The sequence below is a fragment of the Narcine bancroftii genome, chromosome 8 (genome assembly GCF_036971445.1).
Source record: "Narcine bancroftii isolate sNarBan1 chromosome 8, sNarBan1.hap1, whole genome shotgun sequence".
NCBI lineage: Eukaryota > Metazoa > Chordata > Chondrichthyes > Torpediniformes > Narcinidae > Narcine > Narcine bancroftii.
The window spans coordinates 145,763,416-145,790,599 of record NC_091476.1 but is presented as its reverse complement, the minus strand read 5'-3'; the positions used below and the strand labels follow the sequence as shown (position 1 = coordinate 145,790,599).

At 42.4% G+C, this 27,184-nt stretch overlaps 1 protein-coding gene across 4 annotated transcripts in view; it reads left to right on the top strand.

Moving 5' to 3' along the window:
* The window catches only part of pacrg (PARK2 co-regulated), a 290,834-nt gene that overhangs the window by 239,926 nt on the left and 23,724 nt on the right, over positions 1-27,184 (top strand). Inside the window, exon 5 of one of the 4 annotated variants that reach the window (XM_069895184.1) lies at positions 14,388-14,505. The exons of the other annotated variants lie outside the window; for them this stretch is intronic. Coding sequence (XP_069751285.1) covers positions 14,388-14,505 — 118 coding nt within the window. The remainder of the gene's footprint in view (positions 1-14,387; positions 14,506-27,184) is intronic. 4 annotated transcript variants of the gene reach the window in all.

Below are 27,184 nucleotides of genomic sequence, written 5' to 3'. Positions count from 1 at the left end.
CTCCAGTGTTGTGTTTTTACTCCAGAGATACCCTGTCCCTCCCCATCCTTTCTGCAAATTGAAACTGGATTCTCATTCCCAGTTCTAACAGTTCTTCGACCTGATCATTAATTCTATTCCTCTCTCCATAGATACTGTCTGACCTGCTGAGCATTTATAGCATTTCCTGTTTTCATGTCAGGTTCCCAGTTAGTAAATTCTGGATCATAGCCATGCTTTGCATAAAACAGATTTTTCTCTTGGTACTTTTTTGGCCAACATTTGATTTTCAGACGAGATGGGGCCTTGTGTTCTTATCTCATCTCCAAATATTCAGGACTCTGAGCACTGACACTGGGAGTGTTAGGCCACCTAGGTGTCTGAATCTGTACTTGAATTCATGGCCTTATGTTGCCAATAGACACCAATATCTATTAGCATTTTTGTAGGGACCATCTTGCTGGACTTGAACAACAGCTCTAGTCATTTTTTATACAATATGAACTATATGGCATAGTTCTAAACAGTGATATGCTGGAAGGGTGGTTAATCAGATCCAGGGATTCATTAATGGAGGTATGGCAAACAAAGGCCAGGGAAATTACACCGAATTTGTGCAAAAGACTAGTTGACATTGCAGACATGAAGGATTTTTGAAAGTATAGCCCTGTGACCCCGTGCTACCCAATTGACCTACACCCCTGGTCCATTTTTGGAAGGAAAGAAACCAGAGCACCTGGTGGAAACCCATGCACAAATGGGGAGAACATACAAACTCCTTACAGACAGCTCCAGATTTGAACCTGAGTCGCTGGAATTGTGATAACTGCTACTCTAACCATGCCGCCCCCAAGAGAAGGTGGAAAAAGAAATATTAGATTGCAGGTGTCTGTCAGATCACTGTAGAAGCTGGGGTTGTCCAAGTTCAACTTTATTATCATCCAAGTGGGCAAGTACAATTCAACAAAACAGCATTCTCCAATGCTCAGTGCCAAACCATGCAGACACACATCCAGACATAACACACATCCAGACAAATGATACATATGCAGGACAAATATACATATAAACAAACATACACACAAATAAATAAATAGATAATGTTTAGTGAATATAAGAGTCTTGGATGGTTTGTTTGAGCAGGTCCTTTGGTCGTTCAGCATTCTCACTGCCTGTGGGAAGAAGCTGTTCCTCAGCCTGGTGGTGCTGGGCCTGATACTCCTGTACCTCTATCCAAAGGGAGCAGCTGAAAGTTGCTGTGTGCAGGGTAGAAAGCTTTCTTAATGATTTTTAAAGTGCCCTCTTCAAACAATGATCCCGGTAGATCACGGCGATGCGGGGATGGAGACTCCAGTGATCCTCTCTGATACTTTTATGGTCCTTACAGCAACCAAAAAAAAATTGAGAGGTGATTTGATGGTGCTAGGTATTGCCTTAGATGGAAGACAATTGCCCCTCCTCCCCCCACCCCCCAACCCTGTCATTAGAAGCTTCAAGAACCTGGGAACACAGTGAAAACACAGAGTGGTTCTGATCAAGAATTCACCCGTTGCACTTGCAAAAGTGATGCTTGTGGGAGAAACAAATGCAAAGTTATGGAGAAAGAGTAAAATAAGACTGAGGGGATTGCTTTACCAGGAGCAGGCATGGAATTGACAGATAGAATGGCAGCTCCTGTACTGCAATAATTCTATAATTCAGCATTATAGTTTTGGGAGAGGAGGTTTAAAATAGAATTTCCTCTAAAAATAGGTGTTCCTGTTACCTCTCTCCCTCCAAAACATACAGAATCGTGAGTTAATTGAATGTAATTGGACGCCATGTTTTTCGGTGGCTGGAATTGGCTTCTACTGTGTTGAAAATAAGCACTTAAAAAAATTAGACCAGTATGGATTTGGGAAGAAAATGAAGCCGTGACTGTAGAAAGTCACTTGGCTTGATCACACTGAAAAGAACAGCACTGTCCACGCTGCTGAAGATCCAGCTGCGCTGGATGGGTCACGTCTCCAGAATGGAGGACCATTGCCTTCCCAAGATCGTGTTATATGGCGAGCTCTCCACTGGCCACCGAGACAGAGGTGCACCAAAGAAAAGGTACAAGGACTGCCTAAAGAAATCTCTTGGTGCCTGCCACATTGACCACCGCCAGTGGGCTGATATCGCCTTCAACCGTGCATCTTGGCGCCTCACAGTTCGGCGGGCAGCAACCTCCTTTGAAAAAGACCGCAGAGCCCACCTCACTGACAAAAGGCAAAGGAGGAAAAACCCAACCCCAACCCACCAATTTTCCCCTGCAGCCGCTGCAACCGTGTCTGCCTGTCCCGCATCGGACTTGTCAGCCACAAACGAGCCTGCAGCTGACGTGGACTTTTACCCCCATAAATCTTCGTCCGCGAAGCCAAGCCAAAGAATAAATTTCCCCCAGAGACGAGATGGCCTCAGTGCTCCTTTTCTTAGTAGCACCCTGCTACTTTATACATGAAGTCACTTCGTTCAATGTGTCTCTGTCTGAATCCAAGAAGCTGCAGTTACGTTTCATAAATCAATTATCTGTAATGAATGGCACAATTTCCATTCAGTTTTTAACGATGTCTGTTGAAAGTGATTTGTATCTCAGAGAATGGATTTATACACATACTTCAATAAGTGAGGGTGTGGGCTTTAGCCTGGAGCATTCTCCGCAACGCCCAGCATTACAAGCTTCTGAAGAATGCCTCTCTAGTGCTCATGAAAGAGACCTTCAGTCTGCATTTAGAAGCTAATCTCAAGGTTGCAAGGAGCATGGCCCTAGTATGTCAAAAGTGGTGTGTGATCTAATTTCTCAGTCCTTCTTATTGTCTTCCACCTCTTCATGGCATTTGCATTTTGCAAACGATTGAATTTGCGAGATACTGTAAAATTTATGAGGATATTTATAACAGACTATTTTATGAGCAGAACCCATCACCAAGTTCCATTGAAAAACAGCAGACAATTCATCATCCTTTAACCCTGTGATATTAACTCTTTAAATGCAAAATGAAGTGAAGCACTAACGTCTGCAGATGCTGCGATTGTAGTAAAAACACAGAAATCCTGGAGTAAGTCAGCAGGTTTTGCAGTGTCCATAGGAGGTAGATAAATTACTGACTTTTCGGGCCTGAGCCCTTCTGCAAGGTATGAGTAAAAAGCAGGCAGATACCTAAATTAAAAGACTGGAGGGAAGGGAAGAAAGAGCAAGGGGGAAGAGTACAGACTAACACAAATTGTGATAAATGCAAAATGAATTTTACATTTTTGGGCCCAGTATTACATCAGCTTACAGAAGGAACTATTCATAAATCTTAGTAAATTATCACTTGGAACACCGCAATCTGTGCGACAATCAGAACGTGTCAAGGAATATGATGTTTAAAACAAATTAGAGCACTTTCGGAAATCGCTCCTAGTTCAGCAAACCTTACAGTTATTAAAGAAATTCTCATCTTCATTCCTCAGACATTGTTTTAGCCTTTCCCTTTCCCAAGTCAGACAAGCCCTCAGCTTCAATGATCCTAAATTCTGGAATACCGTAGAATATGGCATGGTTAGCACAGTAGTTAGCCCAATGCCATTTACAACACCAGCAACTTGCTGATTGTCTGCAAGGAGTTTGAATATTCCCCCATAACTGTGTGGGTTTCCTCTGGGTGCTCCGGTTTTTTAAATTTACATTTTAAATTTAAATCTAGATGTTCAGCTCAGTAACTGCAGCCTTTTTGGGCCCACAAGCCTTAACCACCCAATTACACCCAATTAACCTACAACTGCTGGAACATTTTTGAAAGATGCTAGAGCCTCCAGGGAAATCCCATGCAGACAAGGGGAGAACATACAAACTCCTTAGAGAGAGTGTGGGATTCGAATCCAGGTCCCGATCACTGGCACTGTAACAGCGTTGGGCTAACCACTACGCTCCCTCCTATTTTCAACAGTCGCACAGGTTATTAGGTTATTTGGTCACATGGTTGTAACTGAGGGACACAAGCCTGTATGGTAGAAGGGCCTGTTATCGTGCTGTATATTCATATTTCCACCTCCCTATCTTTCTCTTCTCCTTAAAATGTTCCTTAAATTCTACCTCTTTGACAATGCTTTCGTTCAACTAAGATCGCCTCTGGTCTCACTGCCAACTTTAATACAGCAACATTCCAACAAAGCACTTGGAATATTTGGCTGCATTAAACACGTTGTATAAATTGAGTTGTCACTCAGCAGAAAGTGTTTCTGGAAAAAGGGTGGCACTTGCAGAAGTGCATTCCACTTACCAAGACACTTAGTGGATTACTTTGCCTCAGAGTGAGCTCAGTGGGTAGCCCACATATCTCTGATTCATAAAGCTTTAAGTCTTTCTCTGGGAACCAGAGCACTCAAATCTAAACGAATGGACCAGCACAATTCAGAGGTGGTCCTCTATTGTTCAACAAGACATATTCAGCCTTCACTGATAGAAAATGAGTGGTAAAGATGACCTGTGTTTGTAACTCTAGTAGCAAACTGACAACCACTTGGCAAGAGGACATGAACCAAAGGTGCCTCTTGGGACCTCAATTATATTTTTTCCCACAGTTTCTTCAATCTACATTTATCTGCGCTCATAAGCATTTCTGCCCGTACAGATGTACATTAAATCCCATGACACCTCTTTGAAGTAGAGAAATATTTGCCTAATGTTACTGCTCAGTCAACATGACTAACAGTGAATGGCTCAGGTTTTGTGAAGGAAGATAAAACTTCCATTTTTGTCATTACCCTCTGTGACTAACATGAGATTTGGGATTTCCGACATCCCTCAGTGAACCCAGAAACCGAAATGCAGTGTGAGCAGTTTGCCATTCCAATCTATGGAATTCTCTTAAACATAGAATAAAATTACCGCACTTTTGGTGAACTTGTACAGTTACAAAAGGAAGATCGGAATAAGATGTTATGAACGTCAAAAATAACCTTCCCCTGTTTTTCTTTGTGCCTACATGAATATGACATGACAAACATGGAGGGACATTGCTGTATGATTTTAATTGTGAATAAAATCTATTTTGAAATTTTAAAAAATATTGATGGAAAATTCCAACTCAGATCCGCACGGTCACCTCACCTTGAATGTGTGCGAGAGCCTTAGTTAAGAGTCTGTTAATTAATTAAGATTTTCTGAATCATAGTTTAAAAAACTTTAATTCATATATTTAGAAGTGTTTACAACTGTTTCAACAAGTGTAAAAGTCTTTTAGGTTTTTTAAAAATATTGTAAAATTGTTTAAGGTCTCTCTTGGCTGTGTCTGGATATCTAGAAAGTGCCATTTGTACATGGAGGCTGTTGGGAACAGTGGTGCTTATTACTGAATTAGAGACATTGTCTCAATACCATCATTCTGGTACCCAAGAGGGTGACGATAACAGGCTTCGGTGACTACTGCCCTGTGGCACCGGCCCTCCACTTTGATGAAATGCTTTGAGTGTCTAGTGATGGAACAGATCAAATCACACCTCTCAGAGATGCTGGACCCATTTCAATTTGCCTATAGAAGAAACCATTCCACAATTGCCTTGTCCCTTCATCCATCCTGACCCACCTGGAGAATGGCACCTGATACACCAGACTGCTGTTCATTGACTTCGCTCAACGTTTAATTTCAGGATCAGAATCAGAATTTATTGTCATCAACCCTCATGTCATCAATCATCAATCTTCTCCAACCATGAAATGATCTGTGAACCCCATTTCCTTCATTCCACAGCTGATTACTTCACCTTTAAATATAAAGAGATCAAACTTAGGAAATTGCTCTCTTTCCATCTTCCTGTACTCCTTCAAGGCATTCATTCATCGTCAGAAGACCAGAGTTCAAATCTGAAAGGAGAATTTGAATTCCATGCATTTTATTCGTTTATTCACAGTGTGTGACTTCACTAGTAATCATTGCATTTTTTGACCATCTTTATTGATCCTGAACTAAGGACACAGTTAAGGATGAACCACGTGGTTGGGTCTGGAGCCTGAAGGAAATCAGGACAGCAGATTTACTAAAAACACACAGTAAATGCTGGAGGAACTCAGCCGGTCTTGCAGCATCCATAGGGGGTAGATCTATATTTCAGGCCTGAGCCCTTCTTCAAGGTTTAAGCAAAGAACAGGAAGGGGTCAGAATAAAGACTGAAGAATGGAAAGAGGTGGGGGGGGGGGGCGGGAGTCCAAACCAACAAAAGGTGTTAAATGGGTATGATAAGAGGAGAGGTGAGAATTGATTTTGGCTCTGTGAAAGAAGACAGAAGGAAAAGTGAAGAGGAAGAGAGAGACAGCGAGGGGAAAGGTGATGGGGAAGAGGAAGGGTGGGGTTAACAGATATAGGAGGTCAATGTTAATGCACAGACGGAATATGAGGTGTTGTAGATTTAATACTCTGAAGCACATTGGCGAACCAGATGGAATTTTACAATACAGTGGTTTTGTGGTTATGTTCCATTGCACTTCACTGTCTGCCTAACCCTTGCTTATGAGCTTTTATAACTTCCAGGTTAATTTAATTACTCAAATTTAAATTCTCCAGCTGCTGCAGGGGTAGTCAATCACACTGGAACTGGATCAATGCTTCCGACTTTGGCTACCAGTTCAGTAACGTAATCACTAAACTATAACATTAAGCAATTTACAGTCCATTATTGTAAATGATATCCATGAAACCAGTGGATTGGTGTAAAAGCCCACTTACTTTACTGACAAGGGTGATGAGTGTTTATTGTATAATGTACAAATGCACTGGAATTCTTGCTTCAGACAACACACAAAATTCTGGAGGAACCCAACGGGTTAGGCAGCATCCAAGGAAAGCAGCAGACGGTCAATAATTCATCATCAGGAACAGGAAGAAGTGGTCAGTTGCCTGAATAAAAGTGTTGGGGGGTGGGGGGTTGCCAGAAGGGTGAGGAGTACAGGTTGGCAAGTGATAGGTAACTACAGGTGGGAGGGGGAAGAAAGAAAAAGTGCTGAGAGATTAAAGGAGAAGGAGCGGGAGGCTAAAAAAGGTGCATGCTGGTAGGAGGAAGGAAGGGAAGGGGTGGAGGTGAGTGGCTGAAAGAAGGAAGGTGAAAAAGTGACAGGCAGGTAAGGAGGGTGGGGGTGGGAAGAGAAGGAATATAGAAGGAGGAATAGGGGCCAGAGAGATGAGGAAAAGCTGCTGCTATACAGATATGGAAATACACTGACAAACAATGTATAAATTAAATTACCACATGAGAGAAAAAAAGGTAATTAGTATAGAAGGATAGATAATCAAAGTTGCAGTTGGTGCAAAAAAACATGATGTAACAACTGTGCAGCCAGATCTTTGGTGCTGGAAAGGTTAAGAGTAGAAGAGGTAGTTAAAATAGTACTGATGTCTTTTCTGTGAAGGAAATCAACTGCCCTAATCTGATATGGTTCGTATGTTCAAATTAAGATGTATTGTCAGAGTACATATCTTTGGCTTGGCTTCGCGGACGAAGATTTATGGAGGGGGTAAATGTCCACATCAGCTGCAGGCTCGTTTGTGGCTGACAAGTCCGATGCGGGACAGGCAGACACGGTTGCAGCGGTTGCAGGGGAAAATTGGTTTGTTGGGGTTGGGTGTTGGGTTTTTCCTCCTTTGCCATTTGTCAGTGAGGTGGGCTCTGCGGTCTTCTTCAAAGGAGGTTGCTGCCCGCCGAACTGTGAGGCGCCAAGATGCACGGTTTGAGGCGATATCAGCCCACTGGCGGTGGTCAATGTGGCAGGCACCAAGAGATTTCTTTAGGCAGTCCTTGTACCTTTTCTTTGGTGCACCTCTGTCACGGTGGCCAGTGGAGAGCTCGCCATATAACAGGATCTTGGGAAGGCGATGGTCCTCCATTCTGGAGACGTGACCCACCCAGCGCAGCTGGATCTTCAGCAGCATGGACTCGATGCTGTCAACTTCTGCCATCTCGAGTACTTCGACATTAGGGATGAAAGCGCTCCAATGAATGTTGAGGATGGAGCGGAGACAACCCTAGTGGAAGCGTTCTAGGAGCCGTAGGTGATGCCGGTAGAGGACCCATGATTCGGAGCCGAACAGGAGTGTGGGTATGACAACGGCTCTGTATACGCTTATCTTTGTGAGGTTTTTCAGTTGGTTGTTTTTCCAGACTCTTTTGTGTAGTCTTCCAAAGGCGCTATTTGCCTTGGCGAGTCTGTTGTCTATCTCATTGTCGATCCTTGCATCTGATGAAATGGTGCAGCCGAGATAGGTAAACTGGTTGACCGTTTTGAGTTTTGTGTGCCCGATGGAGATGTAGGGGGGGCTGGTAGTCATGGTGGGGAGCTGGCTGATGGAGGACCTCAGTTTTCTTCAGGCTGACTTCCAGGCCAAACATTTTGGCAGTTTCCGCAAAACAGGACGTCAAGCGCTGAAGAGCTGGCTCTGAATGGCATCATATATGACATATGTCATATATGACATCACAAACAACCCTGGGATTCTTTTTCCTGTGGGCGAGGCAGAAGTACCACTTATTGATAGTACAAAAACCTACACTCAAGAAGATAGGTATACATATAAACAAAAAAAAAGAATTGTAAACAACCTGACTGTGCAATACAGAAAGAATTTTTTTTTTAAATCAATGAAATGCAAAAGTCATTAAAAGAGTCCCTGTTTGAGTTTGTTGTTGAGGAATCTGATGTGAGTTCAGACCCACAACAAAGTTGTTGACTTCTGATGATGTCACCCTGGAGCCACTTAGTCCAAAGTAGCTAAGGATGAACAATAAATGCTGACATTGCCACAGGCACCCACATTGTATACATGAATGTAAAAAAAGATACAGTACAATGAAATGCTTCAGTAATGTAGCTCTGAATCTCATTTTAGAAATCTCAGAATCCTTCTCAGTATAGTCTGTTCTTGTTGCAAAGATATGACAATGTTTTTGTTTCACTGTTTAACAATGTTCTAGGCATTTGATGCACATTTTAAACCTTTAACATTCTGCCAGTGCTGTCTGTTTCTGAAGAACTGGGCAGTTATATTTGTAGGAGGGTGAAATCCAATCTAGAGACACTGGTACTTGTTATGTTTGATCTCAGATTCTCTCAGCTGTAGCTGGTTCAGGTAGCATGACTAAACTGTTACATTTAACTCAAGTGTGTAGAATCTAAAGTAAAATTTTAGTGCATATTCTATGTATGCTAAGGGAGTATTTCACCTGAATGCAGAAAACTTCCCATTGTTATATGATTTTGGAAAAACAACCTTCTGAAAATAAACCACATATTCGTAGAATATTATTAGGTGTATACCTAATAACTAATGACAGAATGGAGAAAATAAAGAACTTTGGAAATAAAGATAATTTACTGTTAACTCTTTGGGAGTCATGTTGAACTTTAATCCTGTCTTCTGTTTGCCATCTTGCATCAAAGGGTTTGCAACACAGAGCTTTGTTTATTTAGAGCAGAAGATATAATGACAAAGAGGTTACATATACATGCCTGGAAAATTAACATTTCATTATTAATTTTTGTGCTCATGGTGGTGAGGAATGGTGGTGAGGAATGTTGCTGCTCGGATATGGAATCCTTGTCATTATGAGAGCATGAGCTTAGCGTCTGCCAAGTCTGCCAAGTCAAGAAGAACATTGCTTCGAAACCGCACAGATTGAACCCAGGGTCTGTTGATGGCATTCCCGTCCACATAAGCCTCTCTCCGCCCCTCCTCATTTATTTGTATTTTCCAGAAGTGAAAATAAACAGATACGATGTAGCCCACTGGGTTCAATGGATTGAAATTCAGAGATCCCATTCTGGCTGGCTGCCTGCCTGTAGCTAGTGGTGTTCCGCAGGGGTCGGTCTTAGGGCCGCTGCTGTTTACAATTTATCTTAATGATTTGGATTGTCGTATGAATGGGGGCCAAATTTGCGGATGACACCAAGATAGGTGGCGGAGTGGGAAGGGTAGTAGACACCGTAAAGTTGCAGAAGGATACAGACAGATTAGGAGGCTGGGCAAAAATTTGGCAGATGGGATTTAACATAGAGAAATGTACAGTTGTACATTTTGGAAGTGGAAATAAACAGGCAGAATAATATTTGGATGGAGAGAAAATTCAGACCTCGGATGTGCAAAGGGACCTGGGTGTCCTTGTGCAGGGAAACCAAAAGGTTAATGACCAGGTGAAATTGGTAGTGAAGAAAGCGAATGCAACGTTGGCCTTCATTTCAAGAGGAATAGTGTACAAGAGTAGAGAGGTGTTAATGACACTCTATGGGGCACTGGTGAAGCCTCATTTCAAGTACTGTGTGCAGTTTTGGGCCCCCTATCTTAGAAAGGATGTGATGTTGTTGGAGAGGGTGCAGAAGAGATTTACTAGGATGATTCCCAGAATTCAAGGGCTAATGTACGAGGAGCGTTTGGCAGCTCTTGGGTTGTATTCATTGGAGTATAGAAGAATGAGAGGAGATCTCATAGAGGCATTTCGTATTTTGAAAGGTTTAGATAGGATTGATGCAGGTAAGATGTTTCCCTTGGTGGGTGAATCGAGCACAAGGGGTCATAGCCTGAAAATTAGAAGTTATCCATATAAAACAGAGATTAGGAAGAATTTCTTTAGCCAGGGGGTCATGAATCTGTGGAACTCACTGCCGCATACAGCAGTGGAAGCCAGATCACTGGGAGTATTTAAACAAGAAACAGACAAGTATCTCATTAGTGAGATATGGGGAAAAGGCTGGAAATTGAAACTAGTGTAGAGTAGCTTTGTGTAGATTTACGGAACAGACTCGATGGGCCTAGTGGCCTGCTTCTGTTGCTTCGTCTTTTCTTGTGAACCCTAATTGTAAGAAGCGTGTTGCTTTCATCACTGCTCTCAGTGTGATCCTTCTGGATCAGCATCCTGGCTGGTTGCTTCACTGTCAGATGCCAATGCTCAGGACAAGAAAAACTCCAGAGGGTCGTTAACTCGGCCTGTGACATCATGGGCACCAGACTTCTTCGAGGACATCCACAAGAGGTGGTGTCGCTGCTATCCTCAAGGACCCCCACCACCCAGGCCACGCCCTCTTCACTCTGCTACCATCGGGGAAAAGGTACAGGAGCTTGAAGACGAGTACCCAGTGGCACAAGGACAGCTTCTTACCCACTGCTATCGGATTCTTGAATGATCAATGAACTGAAGACATTGCCTCACTTTTCACGCACTATTTTTTTATATATTATTGTTGTAAGATGGTTCATAAAACACCAAATTTCGTGATTTGTTCATGGCAATAAATTCTGATTCTGGCCTGGTCTTGTACTCATCCTGTACAACATCAGTAGATAAAGGGCTTGCAAAAGGGTCCTCAGCAAAATGTTGACTGGCCAATGTGGAAACAATGCTTCTTAATCATTTCAGGGCTTGGGAACCAGGAGGGTGACCTGGATGCCTAGAGCTCAAGTTCACTGCTATTACCAGACAAGAGGCCATGAAGCGAGGAGGTGGCAGGATCTAAGGACAATCGGTGTCTCTGAAGGGACTCTCATTTGCTTCTTCTCATCCTGAGGACTGCTGGACCAGTGGCAGCTCTGCCTGTTTCTATAGGGCAAACCAATAAAAGAACTCTGAATCTTGAAAATCTCTCTCCACGTATGATGCCTGATCCATTGAGTCCTTCCTGGTTCTCTTTCTTCACCCAACATCCCACCATCTGCAGTTCTTGTGTTTCTCACTTCATCTAGTCTTCCTTAATGGCATACCTCAGCCTGAAACCTGGATGTAAAGGCAGGAGATTACCGGCAGAAGGACAAGGGCAGCGGACACACCTTCAGGTTCCCCTCCAAGTCACTTCGCACCCTGACTTGGAAGTTTATCATCAGTTGTTTACCTGTGATGGGTCAAAATCTTCCAACTCCCTATCCAAAGCATCATGGCTTCAGATCACCAGCAGGATTGCAAATCGAGAAGGCAACTCATCGTCAACCTGCTCTTTTGGATTAACACCTGGATTCCAAAAAGTGAATAAATGGAATCATCCCCTCATTATCTGCACCTATCATCTTCTGACTCTCCAAGGTCGCATGACCAAATCTGAGGTACCAAGGTGCCTTGGCAACCATTGTTGATTCTGCACAAATATGCAAAAGATATGGCATGGGATCTGTTCCAGGATGGTGCACAAATCCAACAGAAAACTAATTGTTCTGATGAATATTTCAACAAAAATCAATTGTAAATATTTGCTGATGTTTAAGACATATAATTAATTTAAAAAAAGGAGAATTTGAAGTTGATAGAAACTGGTGCATTTATAGACCTGCTGCTGAGTTACATTCCTGTTGCTTGGTTAGAGTTCCACAATGGAGACTTAAGCACTAAAATCCAGACTGATGCTCCTGTGCAGTCTTTTGGGAAGGCTGCAATGGCAGATATAAGGCACTTTCAGGTGGCCAAAATACCCCGATGTAAAGCCGCATATTCTACCCCTCTGCGGCTGTTGGGATGCCACCCGAAAGTGGAGAACCTGGCCAGGAAGAACACGTACCTAACCCTCCTCCTGTAGGTATAATCTCCAGCTCCGAGAATCCCCAGTTGCACCTGAAAGCAGCAGTGGAACTATGGCCACAGTCCACAGGAGCCGGTGTTTGCTCGGATGCAGCTCTCCTTCAGCTGGCACCTTCAGGTGACAGAAAGGCGTCTTCTCCGTGACCACCTGAACGTCCCAGCTGCTCTCCCCCAGCCGCGTCTGCAGGCACATTATCTGCGTCCAAGCACCTGAAAGCGGCTCTAGTCTTTCAGATGAGGAATTAGATTGAGGCTTTGCCTGTACTTATTTATATCCTTCAATTAATGTCATAGATAATCTACCTATGCACATGTTGTGGGAGCTTGCTGTGCATAGAGTAGTCATTTCACATCAGAAGTACTTCATTGGCTATAGGGTGCTTTGTGATGACCTAATATTGTAAAAGATTAAATATAAATGGCACTCTGAGTTTCAGTAAATATCAACCATTGTTCATTTGAGATTCATGAACATGCCCCTGTCATAATGAATAGAACCTTCTAACTTTTCAAAGGAGTTCCATGGAGACCACCTATCTTACATTGGGGTATGGAGAGAAACTGCAGGCTAACCCCATTCTTCACTTGCCCCGACCCCCACCACTGCCTCTTTTTGTCACATATGGTCTGTGTGGCCTGAACCTATCTATGTTCTAGCTGTTTTGGTCAGTTAGCATCACCTTGTGCTCTCATCGGCCAAAGAGGATTCAGACTCAGGGCTATCACAGGCCAATGACAATCCATAACCTGCCAGTAAATTTACATCATTATCAATTATCAATGGCTTGCCATAAGGTTTTTTTTTAACCCTCAAACACAAAAAGTGACTTACTGCTGTTCAGTTTTTTCATCATTTTCTCAAATTAAGTACAAAGGGAAGGGGTAAAACACGAAAGTCTGGTTGAGTAAAGACACAATGCTGGAGAAACTCAGCAGGTCAAACAGTGACCTTTATATAGCAAAGCTAAAGATACATAACCAACATTTCAGGCTTGAGCCCTTCATCAAGGCATGAGAAAATGTAGGCAGCTACCTGAATAATATGGTGGCAAGAGTAGGAGCAGGGGGAGGAGCACGGTTCCAAAGGCAAGAGGTAATAGGTGTATGAGGGAGGGAGGGCACACCAGCAAGCAGGAGGAGGAGGGGTGGTTCTGTGAATGGAGAGAGAAGGGGGTGGAGAGCTGGAGGAAAGAAGACAAAGGCAAAGAAGGGAAGGAGATCAGAGAGTAGTCTAGCAGAACCCGAGGACCTTTTTTTAAATACAAAGGGAAATCCTGGTGTGGGAACCATTTCTCCATTCTCCAACTAAATGACTAGGGTCATTTATTTAATACAAGCAAAGTTCATTCTAATACCAACCAATGATCCTACAGTCTTTCAAAATTACAGCAGTAACTGCTCCAGTTATCTGCTGACAAACTTAATGTGGCTTCATCACCAAGTGAAAGTACTCAATCTGAAAATCTCCCCTGACATTGTACCTATAGCATATCTTGGCATGGAGTTTTCCCCAACACAAGAAATTAGATAACAGAGACAGATGCAGGCATTAAAGAAAAACAAAATACTGTAATTCCCAAAATGGTAATTTTACATTTATAAAGCTTGGAGTTTCTCAACTCTAAATGAGGTTATTCATCAACACACAACACTACACAATGTTTGGCAGAGATTCTTTAATAAAATTCTACTGTTCTCCAGTCATAGATTTCGGCCGTTGAAAGATCAATGTCATATACTGTATACACTATTTTTAAAAAGCTTGCTTAGTATTTTTATATGTATTGCAAAATGTCCAATTGGTCAAAGGAAATAATAATTCTGCGTATTTACATCCATTCATAATGGTGTCCTCGGAGCCTTGGAGAGGTGCCTTGAAATTATTTGCAGATTGCAACCTCCAGCAACAAGATGGATTTTGCTCTCCATGAGAATGCGAGTGATGCTGTGTGTGTGTCAATGGTACAACCATTTAAGGTGAGAAGCAAACTCATGATAAAAGCCCAGAAGTTCTTTTTCACTTTGCATCATTCTTTGTCATCTTTCCAAAGAGGGCATTTCATTGTCACTGATTGATGTGAGATTACTGTGATGGTGACAAACCTCACCTACAGCAGATAATTAAGGTTTATAGCCATCCACTAATAACATTATTGATTATTCTACCAATTAACCATTGAATGCAATATCTTAGTTCTTCATGTTTGAAATTTTGGGAGTAACCTTAAAAATATTAAACCTCAGGAAACATTCCTTCAACTATTTCTCAATCAAATCTTTGCGAATTCTGAGGTTAAAACCAGAAACAGGCAACAACTTTGGAGAGAAAAAATGAAGTTGAACCTTTTATCACAGAATTAAGCTCACTTCAAACCAAAATAATTTGTAAGATGAAAATTGAACACAAAAGTCTGCAGATACTGTGATTGAAGTAAAAATACAATGCTGGAGAAACTCAGCTGGTTAACAGTACACTTTATATAGCAAAGCTAAAGATACATAAACAATGTTTCGGGCTTGAGCCCTTCATCAAGGCATCATTTGTGAGATGACTGCGCACAGCTGTGGCCCGCTGGATGACACCCTGGCTGTGAGTCAGAGGCTATCAGTTCAAGCCCCTTCTCCATTGCCAAAATCGAGCCAGAAATCCCAGTGCATCTCTGAAAGGGAGCTGTCTGTGAAACAAAATGACTTCCTTGGCTGCACATCCTCTATATAACAGCAAGTTTTTATTTCTACTTCCCTCGCAGATCATAAAGTAATGGAGCCATGCAGCCTGTCCACATGCTAATCAAGTTGGCCTGCATATGGTCCGTGCTCTTCTCAGCCCTACCTATCTGTAGAACTGTCCAAATGTCAAAATTATACCCAATTCTACAGCTTCCTCTGGCAGTTTGTTCCAGATAGAGACCATCCTCTGAGTGAAATTTGTGCCCCTCAGCTCCTTCTTAAATCTTTCCCTCTCAAAATAAATCCATGTCCTCTTGTATTCAAATCATCTACCCTGGGAAAAGATTGTAGCGTTCATTTTATCTATGTCCCTAACATTAACTTGTCACCTTTATACACCCCCCCCTCCCCAGTTCCTTCACTATTTAACAGGCCCTTCTGGCCTACAAGCCCATGCCACCCAATTGACTCCCATATGTTTTGAAGGACAGGAGGAAACCGGAGCCCCAGGGGAAAACCCACACAGACATGGGGAAAATGTACAAACTCCTTATAGACAGCGCCAGATTCAAACCTGAGTCACTGGTGCTGTATTAGTTTTGGGCCAACTACTACACTAAATGTCCCACACTCTTTCTTTCCCTGTTGTCAAAGCTGAATGATTAAGTAGATACATCAGCTATTTTCATATAGCATCCCTCTCCTCCTCCGCCCCTCCCACCGGAGGCCACAAAACGTTCAAGGCAAGGGTTTCCAAAGTGGTCGATATTGAACCCTGATGGTGAATGGTACTATCTAAGGGGTCAATAAGTGCCTGGGGGTTGAAAGGGGGGGGGGGGTCTATTGAACTTTTGGGGTCAAAAGCAAGGGCACACATCTATGGAAAATCGCACTTATGGTAGGGATGTGGTCAACCTCTCGTGGGGGCTGGCATGTTGTATTTAGCTTTGTCCGTCTCATAAGTTGAGAGCAAATGGGAGGACGAGGAATGGTAGATGACTAATGCTGTCAACGCCACCCCCTCCACCACCCCCACCATTCAGTTATGCTACCCCACTTCACACCCTCACCCCCCCCACCTCCCCACCTGGACACCTCACCGACATGAAAAGAACTGGAGGTCGATGAGGGATCAAGGACTCCAAGAAAGGGGTCGATGGTCTAAAAAGGTTTGGGAGCCCCTGATTTAAGGGGACCATGGACTAAAATCAAAATATTTCTATAGTTATTTATGAGGTTGGTAGAAGAAAAGTACAGAAGAAACCAACTAAATGACAGCTTCACAGGGAAGGGGGCCCATAAACATTGAGCAGAACCCTAAAGGAACCATAGTCAAAAGAAAGGATGAGAATGGCTGAACGGCATTACTATCTGCACACAAGTTCCAAATTCACCCTCTCATCGCTGTCATTTTGGTCTTGCAGCCTTAAAAGATGTGCGTTTCTTAAACTGAAGCATGTAAGATTACGTCCTACCCACACCAAAAATCATTGCATACCTGTGACAGCAAATCCTGGTCTATTGTTTTGCACATGGTAACAAATAGGTCTGTCCACTGCACAACTTTGAACATAATTTAATCAGCCGATGAAATGTATGACCAGATGCAGCAGATCTTTTCAAACCAGAAAATATAGCACTAGGATTGAGATTAGAATTTCCCTTGCATGTTAGCTCAAATGAGTCATTAAACTGCAAACCTAATCAAGTCAGCAATAAAATACCAATTATATCCAAAATTAATGATGGAATTTAGAATGGAAATGCATCAAATAGATCAATAGTATTTTAATTAGACTCCAGGATTTTAATTTAAGAAAACTCATAATAGCTATTAGTAAATTGTAACATTTGATTTGATTTCCACAGCTAAAAGTTTTAACTCTTTCCACCTAAACTAATTTTTTTTATTCATTGAGGATTAAAATTTGAATTTGAAATCTGCGTTCTAAGTTTTTATTTCTTTTCTGAATTATTTCCATGTTATTACCCGAGGGACCTACTAAACCCTTGAGGCATTGACATCTCTGTGGTTTTGCTTGATTGAGTGGTTTTAAAATTCAAAATATAAAGGGATATTTTTGACTGGCAACACAGTTCAGGCTTTTGTGTCACATTGCCAGCTGCAGTATGAACTGACTGCCACTAATTTCCCATGTCAGCTAATTTGGGTCATTATTCATAGCTGTTCATTCACAGAGCTATGTTTGAGAATTTCTCCCCAACTATATGTTCCCAGAAGTTACTATCTGGGATGATCCTGCGGAGGCAAAACTTCTCTCCAACTCTTGCGAGGACATCTGAGAAACCTGGGTCATTCACCAGGCAGGTGGTAGATTTCCATGTGTCCTAATTTGTTAGACCATGCCATCTCTGTCATGACTGTGGCAGATATTGCTGCAAACTTAGACCCTCATGTCAGAACAAGCAATTGGCTGTTTTCCAGAAAATGTGGCTTGTAGTGGCAAATAGCATGATGTCCAATTGCCCAACTGGAAAAGGCAGGTGGGATGAAGTGATGCTTCTGGTCCAATTCCCATCGCTGCATTCAAAATGCTGCAATCCTGAAATAGCAACAGGAAATGCTAGGAAAGTTCAGTGTCTAGACTCTTAAGGACCCTGAAATAGATCCTGGCTGGGAAAGTCATATTTGCTCCGAATGAAACAAACAGTGCAACTTCACATGAAGAACTATCACACAAAGCTGTGGCTCCATGGATTCCTGTCCTTGCTCCAAAAATTTCAGCTAAATTCAAAATGTAGTTTTGAAGGAATGTGGCTTTCCTGGAGTTATTGCCTTGTGAGTGAAATATTAAATCAAGTCCAGCCTCCTTTTATTTAGAATCCCACAATCTAACATTCCAACATTCCAATTGTTAAAGTACTTAATTAACTATAAAGTGTTTTGGTGTCGCATGAAGCTATGCATAGGAAGACTTTCTTTGTTTTTTTTTAATATTTTCTGAATGAAGTGAGTTAGTGTGACATTGTTAGTGTAGTGATTAGCTCAACACCACTTCAGCACCAACGACCAGGGTTTGAATCCATCCCTGTCTGTACGAAGTTTGTACATTCTTCCTGTGTCTACGTCGATTTCCTCCGGATGCTCCAGCTTCTTCCCACTGTTCAAAACATATAGGAGGTTGTAGGTCAATTGGGTGTAATTGGGTGACATGGGCTCATGGGCCGAAAAGACCCGTTACCATGTTGTACGTCTGTGTGTAAATGTCTGGGAATGCCAGTTCTCACTGAGCATAATCATGGATGTTTTGTTCCATGACTCTTACACAGGCACCTGTATGATGTGCTGTGATGCAGCAAGCAAACACAAAACATGAGAAGTCTGCACTACAGGCTTTAATCAGCTGAAGCTCTGTACACAACAGTCTTAATATATTGCTGGCTCCACATGTGCCTGGCTGTCCTCTGTTGGCTCCATGTGTCTGACTGACCCTGGGAGGGGCTGGCTCAAATCGATATACAGGCTGGTGATTGACAGCCGGCCAGGTGGGGCCAGCCTTCCAGGTTGCCTACCTGCAGGTTCAGAGGTTGCTCCCTGGTAGGAGTGTGGCCAGTGTTATGGTTGTATCACCACAACATGGATGTAAGAAAAATTATAGCTGTGAGGATGGGAAAAATTAGATTGCTGTGGCGTAGGGTGACATAGGTTGGCAGCAATATTGTGGGCTGAAAGGTCTGTACTGTAGTGTAATGTTTTATGTTCTACCTTAACCAAGCCCAGGATAAACTTACAAGCCTGCAAACCCTTCTCATCACTCATAACTGACCAGCGCTGCTCAAACACTGATGAGCAATTACTCTCCCATTTCTAATTTCAGCCTTGTTTTGGCCTTGTTATCTGTTTTCCTTTTGTCTTTTAACATTAAAGGTAATGTCATGTCTTTAATTAGCCAGATCCAATTTAAAACAAAAGGCTAAGCTTTCCTGCAACTATCAAAGGTGAGGCCTGCAAACAAGCAAAGTGTCAGCTCAGAGTTTGAATAGAAATTTGTCCTTCGCCTTTGGCATTGAATTCTCAGTGGAATGGCAACTACATGTTCTGCTCTGCTTTTGAAACTCGACTTCAGTGAAGTCAGGTTTGTACTGCTGTTTAACTCTAGATCTAGTCCAGGGCTCATCCCGTTTCAACAAGTTGTAGGTAATCTTAACCTGAATCTTTAAACCCAACTGCAAGAAGAGCTGTTTTTGTTTCATGTGGCTTCACTGGAGGACTAAAATAAAACAAAACAACTTTCAGTTCTTCAAAAAAAAATACTGCTGCCATTGTGTAATATGGAGCTTGTAAACTTGCCTGCAATCATTACATCAGGATGGGCAATGCCACATTTTGCAAAATGAGGCCCTTGCTTCAATTCCCGAGAATGGGCATGCTGAGACAATCGATGAATCCAGGGCCTCAAAGGGGCTTGCTGGGACTACCAGCAAACTCCGAACCCCAGAAGAGGTGAGCTGAGACTATCGACAAACTCAGTGCCTCAGGGGGGGACATGCTAGACCTCCCACAAACTCGGAGAACCTGGCTGATGCTGAGGCTCCTAAGTGACTGCAACTTGCCACTTAAGGGTTCACAAGGTGGCCTTGTGCCTTGCTGGGATTAGTCAAGTCAAGTTTATTATCATCTGATTGCACAAGTACAACCCGATGAAACAGCGTTCTCCAGTCCTTGGTGTAAAATACAGGCACACAACCAGACATAACACACAAGCAATGCATATGCAGGACAAGTATTCACATATAGAAATAACTATTATTTCGTAAATATGAAAGTCACAGATAGTTAGTGTGAGCAGTTTCTTTGGTCATTCAGCATTCTCATTGCCCATGAGAAGAAACTCTCTAAGCCTGGTGGCGATGGCTCTGATACTCCTGTATTTTTTTTTCCCAATGCGAGCTGTGTGCAGGATGATTTTGCACACCCTCTTCAGACAATAATCCTGGTAGATCACATCAATGGGGGTGGGGGGGAGGCAGTGGTTGGTGAAGGGAGATGGGGAGGGAGACTCCAGCGATCCCCTCTGCCATTGTTATAGTCCCTTGGATTGATCTCCAATCTATATATGGGAGCTTTGCCAAGATAAGCCTGGGATACTCTGTGTGGCTTTTGGCTCCTCATATAGAGAAGGATAAACATGACATGGAGTTGAATAAAGGTTAATTGGATTGATTTTTGATACAAAGATCGATTGAATTTGGACAATAGTCACTGGTGTTTGGAAGAATATGGGGTGATCACATGGTGATATGATAAGTTCTTGGAAACCTTGACTAAGTAGTTGTTAAAAAGCTGTGTTTATTTGGCTGGAGAGTCTGGAACTAAGGGTTTATTTCTCTGCAGGGGGGTTGCCTGTTTCGAATGCAATGCTGAGAATGTTCGTCAGTCAAAAAGGTGTTAGGAAATAGTCATCGAGCCACACAGCACAGAAACATGCCCTTCAGCTGCTGACTGTTGCCCTATCCATTCCCCACATGATCTTACAAACTTCTATAAGGTCACCCCCTCAGCCTCTTGTGCTCCGGTAAGAACTAACCAAGCCTATCCAATCTCTCCTTGAGGCTAAAGCCCTCACCTCCAGGTAATATCCAGATCAATTTTTTCTGCATTCTTTATAATGCTACCACATCCTTCCTGTACTGTGGTGACCACAACTATTTACAGTGCTACTCTAATGTAGTCGAACCAATGTTTTGTACAGTTGTCCTCACCCTTGTACTCATTGTCTCACTACCTTATCCACCTGTGTCACCAATTTCATGGCACTCAGAACAAGTGTTCTGTACATCTACACCTCTTGGGTCCCTGCCTTTACTGTGCATCACCTGCCAGCATTTAACATCCCAAATGCATTTCCTTACACTTTCTGGATTAAATTGCATCTGCTGCCACTTTGCCCTACTTTCCAGCTGACTGTAATTCTTAGACAACCTTCCTCTCTTTCTATGACTCCTCCAATTTTCATGTCAACCAGCAATCACTAATCAGTCATCTACATTCTCAATCAAATCATTTATAATATTATTGACAAATTACCTGTAGTACTCCACTGATTACAACCTTCCAGTCGTAAAATCATCCTTCCATCGTGATCAACCCTCTACTTCCTAATCACTAAGCCAGTTTTGGTTCGGTTTCCAACACATCTTAGATCCCATGCTTTAACCTTCTGGATCAGTCTACTATGCAGGACCTTGTCAAAAGCCTTACTAAAGTCCACATCTATCAAGTCCAACACACTGCCTTCAGCAATTTTCTTAGTTACCTCCTCAAAAAACTCAACCAGACTTGTGAAATAGTGTTTGTCCTACACAAAACCATGCTGTTCCCCAAGTCCTGGTCTTCTTCTTTCCAAGTGAACATAAATCCTGTCTCGTAGACTTACTTCTTGTAATTTCCCTGCTATGGATGCAATGGCCCATAGGAGCCCCAAGACTCGCACCACCAGGCTCGGGAATGGTTGCTGCCACTCCACCATCAGACTCCTCAAAAGCAAACTCAACCAGGGGCTCATTTAAGGCCTCTTACATTTGCCCCTTTATTGATTTTTTTCTCTCTCTGTATTGCACAGTCAGTTTGTTGACATTTCTTTATTTGTTTACATGTGTTACGTATCTTCTTGAGCACAATATTTTGCACTACCAATAAGAGGTAATTTTGCCTTACCCACCAGAAAAAGGATCTCAGGGTTGTATGTGATATCATGCATGCACTCTGACAATTAATCTGAACTTTGAATTTTAAACTTATCTCTACTGCCCTTTATGAATGAGGGAACAACTTTTACTCTCCTTCAGTTTTCTGGCACATTACTCGTGGATAATTAAAGTGCAAAAATCTCCATCAGAGCCCCAGCAATCTCCTCCCTTGCTTCACTTAATATTCTGTCTTGCCCTCATGTATTTATCCACATTAAAGTATGCTGATATCTGTAATATATCCATCTTCCTGATAAAAACATGCTCCAGCATATTGGTATATCTCTCTCAAAGCTCTCCATCCTCTTTATCCTTTGCAAGGACTCCACCAATATATTTCATGCAAAGAGTTGAAACCTCTTCTGCAAAAGCCTGTTGTCCCTATTTTGGATTATTGTGTTAGAATTAAACCAGGTTTGGTGGGCTCACAGAGAAGCAAGTCCAGAAACAGGCTGACAAATGAGAGATGATCTTTATTGAATACACAGGGAATTGTAATGGTGAAGACACCAAACAACTCTTGATACTAAAACAATACAGGCATTCAAAACAATATTGGCATTCACATCAGGTACCACAATCTCCTATACCAGTGGCCGCCTACCCCGTCTCTCTCTTTATTACATACATGCAGTAATATACAGTTATTAACACACTTTTACAAGACAAGTACTTCAGCAGACACTCTCGATTCCCTGTAGCAACGGGGTGCGGCTTAATGTAGTGCACACCTTACCAACATCTTTTCCAGCGATGTCCACAGTTCATGATTTGTCGTGAAACAGCTTTCTTAGTCAGGACTAAGAAGTAAACGTGGTGGGCTTTAAAGCCACAATAAGTGGTTCTGGGCCAGGTAATTACTAAGTGAATTAAAGGGGCCAGTGTTCAGATGTGCACCAATGGGTGTGCAGAGGCCAACCATGAGTGGCAGATGATGTGACCTGACTAGATTCCAGTTGGAGAGGTCACATGACCCTCCACAATCCACATTCCCACCAGGTTCCAGACAGAGAGGTCACATGACCCTCCACGATTGACACTACATTTGTACATCATTATAAGGCCGAGATGAGGGAGCAGAAGGAGGCCATATGGCCTATTGAGCCTGTTCTTCCATTCAAATCACGTCTGATGTACTCTTCCTCTAAATCCCATTCTCCTGCCTTCTCCCCATAACTGTTGCATTCAATTTCAATTCCTACCCTGTTTTCATTTAGTAATGGCAACACTGGGGGAAGGGTGGTTCTTTCTCAGAGCATGAGGAAGTAAGCTGATGTTGAAAGCAAGTTTGTTATTCTGTCATCATACAACCAGGTTCTCAAACTCCATCCTGTATTCTGACATAATTTCCCACTGTTTGGCCAACAATGGAGGTGTCATCACTGAATTTGTAGCTTGTGCTGGAGCTAAACTTAACTATGTAATCAGGGGTTTAGAGGGAATAGAGTAGGGGATCATTGAGGTATCCTTGTGTTCATGGTCAGCGAAGAGGAAGTAATATTGCTGATCTGCACTAATTGGGGTGAATCAGCAAATGAGGAAGTTGAGAATCCAGCTGCAAACAGAGGAAGAGAGTCCCAGATCCCTGAGTCTGATGATTATTTTTGTTGGTCGGTTGGTATTAAGTGCTTGGTTGTACTCAATCAATAACAGCCACATATAAGTTACGGCAACTGTGCCTCCCCATGGTGTTCTTATAGTTCAAGTGATCTAACAGAAAGGGGGAGGGTCATGGAGATGGCATCCATTGTTAACCTCTAGTGATGGTGGCTGGAGTTAACTTGGTCCATAACTAACCTCTCAAAGCACTACATCTTGTGACCCACTGGATCAGGAATGTTGTAAAAACACAATGCTGGAGAAACTCAACAGGTCTAACAGTGTCCTTTATAGAGCAAAGATAAAGGCACTTAACCAACATTTTAGGCTTGAGCTCTTCATCAAGGTATGGACAAAACGTGGGCAGGCACCCGAACAAATGGTGATCGGGAGGGGCAGCGGGAGGAGCGCAGTCTCATGGGCAGGAGGTAATAGGTGGATAAAGGAGGAGGGCACAACAGCAAACAGGGAGGCGGGTTAGCTCTGTGAATGGACAAAGAAGGGAGTGGAGAGCTGGTGGAAAGGAGACAGGGGATTTGGAAGAGAGGAAGGATGGGGAGTGGGCTAGCAGAAACCAGAGAAGCCTATGTTAAGGCCATCTGGTAGGGGAGTGCTCAGATGGAAAATTAGGTGTTGCTCCTCCAAATTGTAGTTGGCCTTGGTTTGGCAGTGCATGAGGCCAAGGACAGACATGTTGGTGCAGGAGTGAGGTGCAGAATTGAAATGGTTTCCCACTGGGAGATCCCTGTCACTGATGCAGACAGAGCGAAGGTGCTTAACAAAGTGATCTCCCAGTCTGCACCCAGACCTATTTGGGATTTAACACTCAGTTGAGATATCTTCTGCATAATTGTAATATTGACAATTCCAATGGAAATATATTGTCCCTTTTTAACGCATTGAAAATGCAAAAAACGTGTACATACTTTGAAAGTTTCAAAGGAGAGCCAGTAGTTGAAAGAGTTGAAAGGAAAATCTGTCTCGGAGCAGCTCCACCACACTCCCTTTGATAATTATGTTTCATATCCAGGCAAATGGAAATGCTGCTCTGAGTAAACCATTACGTGGCATTCCTGAGATCCAGTTCCTCAAAGTTAAGCATTACTTGGTACACCAAGACTTAAATCTAAAATACAGGAGCTTTGGTCTTGTGTAGGAAGGCAATTAGTGGAAGCACTTCTGTAAAAAGAAGGTTTATGGTCGCATTGGGTGTGTTGTTTAAAACATTGTGTCAGTTGGACTTGAAAGAAAACCCCAGCATGTTTGCAAGTGGCTGAAGCAAATAGTAGAAAACAAAATTACAGTGTAACCCCTGGTATCCGGCACTTATGGGGATTGGTAGATGCCAGTGAATTTTCCAGTTGCTTGGAATTGCATGTTGTGTGGATTGGTGAACTTCCGTATTTTTCACCTATTTATTTTCTGCGAATTTTTTTTTGTCTATTGCCTGAAGCTGCCGGTTGCCTGAATTCCACATAACAGTAGTTTTACTGTATTTTTGAATGGTAGTTATTTGGATACAGGTGTGACACTCTGATCACTGTTTTGCATCAATTGCACACACAAGTGCAAAATAATGCCACTTTCTTGGGGGGAGTGGGGTACAGGGTTTAATTAAGAAGGATCTAACATTTTTGTCACAGGCATTCAAAGTGGCGTGACATCAGCTGAGTTATCAGGATGCCATTAAACACCTCGTAGAGTGAGCAATGTTCCTCGGTGAGACCCCAGACACGTGGCACAGCCAGATGTACTGAAAACGTTCCATGCCTTTTATTTCAACCTGCTGTCGTAAAAAGTCGAAATGAAATGCCTCAACATTAGCCATTTATTTTCCATCTGCTGTAATCTGGCTAAAAATAAAACTTAAGAAAACATCCAGGCGCTATAATCACAAATAGGAGCTAAAGTTACACTGACAGCAGAAAATGATCCCATTAGACCCCACCATTGTAGCAATCGTGCTTGAAAGTTAAATTTTTAACTTTGGCAATTAAATACAAATATTTTCCACTTTAGAGAGAACTGACTTTGGCAATGTTCTTTCAAAAAAAAATCTCGCTCAGCTGGTCTGTCTGTCAAAGTTTCTTACAGAGCATTCCTGTTATATGTGCCTCCCCCTACTTCTCATGCACATGGAATTTCTGTAACAATGACATTTTTTAGGGATCATTAGAGAATAAAGTATTTGTGACCACGTTAAATCAAGCCACTAAAGTGCTCCTAATAAATCCCACATACTCCACATGACTGCTCCAAATGGCACCGAGGGTGATTTGCAGAAGGGCAGCTGCAGTCTCAGCAGACGTCCTTGTTTGCGTGACCTCACAATACTTCCCTGTCTAATCCCTTTCGTTCTGTGCTCTGTATGCAGATGAGAGCATTGAGAACAATGCAACCAGTGTCAGAATTTCAAAATGACAAAGGCAATTGGCATTATTGTTGCAATTCTCTGAACTGTGCCTGTGATCCAACTCCATCCCACCAGCAAAATAAAGTGGTGGGTTGGCGTTGGCCAGTCAGGCGACACAGAGTTTGAAACATTGCTAGTAATGTGGGAGTGTTTGAGAACCCCTTTTCTTTCTTTCTTTTGGAGATGAGAGAGCAGAGATACATCCCTGCTAGGTGAGTTTCAGCCTTTGGTAAAAACACCATGCTGGAGAATCTCAGCTGGTCAAACTGTGTACTCTATGTAGCAAAAATAAAGATACATAATCAATGTTTTGGGCTTGAAGCCCTTCATCAAGGTATGAGTAAAATGGAGGCAGGTGCCATGTACTGTATACAGCAAAGATAAAGGTACATATCCAATGATTCGGGCTAGACCTCCTTATCAATGTATGAGAAGAATCTACCCAGGCGCGAGCGTGTGCCTGCATTTTGCTCATACCTTGATTAAAGGGATCAAGCCCGAAACGTTGTTTATGTATCTTTTATCTTTGCTACAAAAAGCTCAATGTTTGACCTGCTGAGTTTCTCCAGCATTGTACACTTCAACCACGGTGTCTGCAGACTTTTGTGCTTTAATAGTTTCAGTCTTTATTACCTATCTGAGGCACAGAGGGGGAAAAACAGACGGCGTGACTGGAATCGAAAGTAACGGGCATTCCTTTGTCTGCTCCATGAAAGAAACATCTTATTTTATCAATAAAGAGAGGTTAGGATTTCCATAGCACCTTTTATGTTATCCCAACAACTTTGCAACCAGTAAGGTACCTATGAAGTGAAACTCCTATGGATGTCTCGAGACCGACTGAGTTCCTCTAGCATTTCTCCAATATTTTTACAAAATACCTATGAAATGTCGGTTGGAATGTGGGAAATCTGGCAAACAATTTGCAGCCAAGCAAACATTTTTAAAAAAAGTAATGTGATCATAATTATCTATCAATCAACATCACCAAGCAGTAATATGATAATTTCCCTGCTCTTCTTCAGAATAGTGCAGGAGTTCTTTTCCATCCACCTGAGAAAACTAACAGAGGTTTGGTTTAATATTACATCTGAAAAAATAGCACCTCCAACAGGACAGTGGTCCTTCACACCAAAGTGACAGAACAGGCTTTTTGGAACTGATGTCACAAAAAAGAGACCTGTGTCATTTGACTGTGGGTTAAACTTCAGCTGACATTTGTGGCAGTCTTCTCCTGGGCATAAATTAGTAATTAACCTTTCT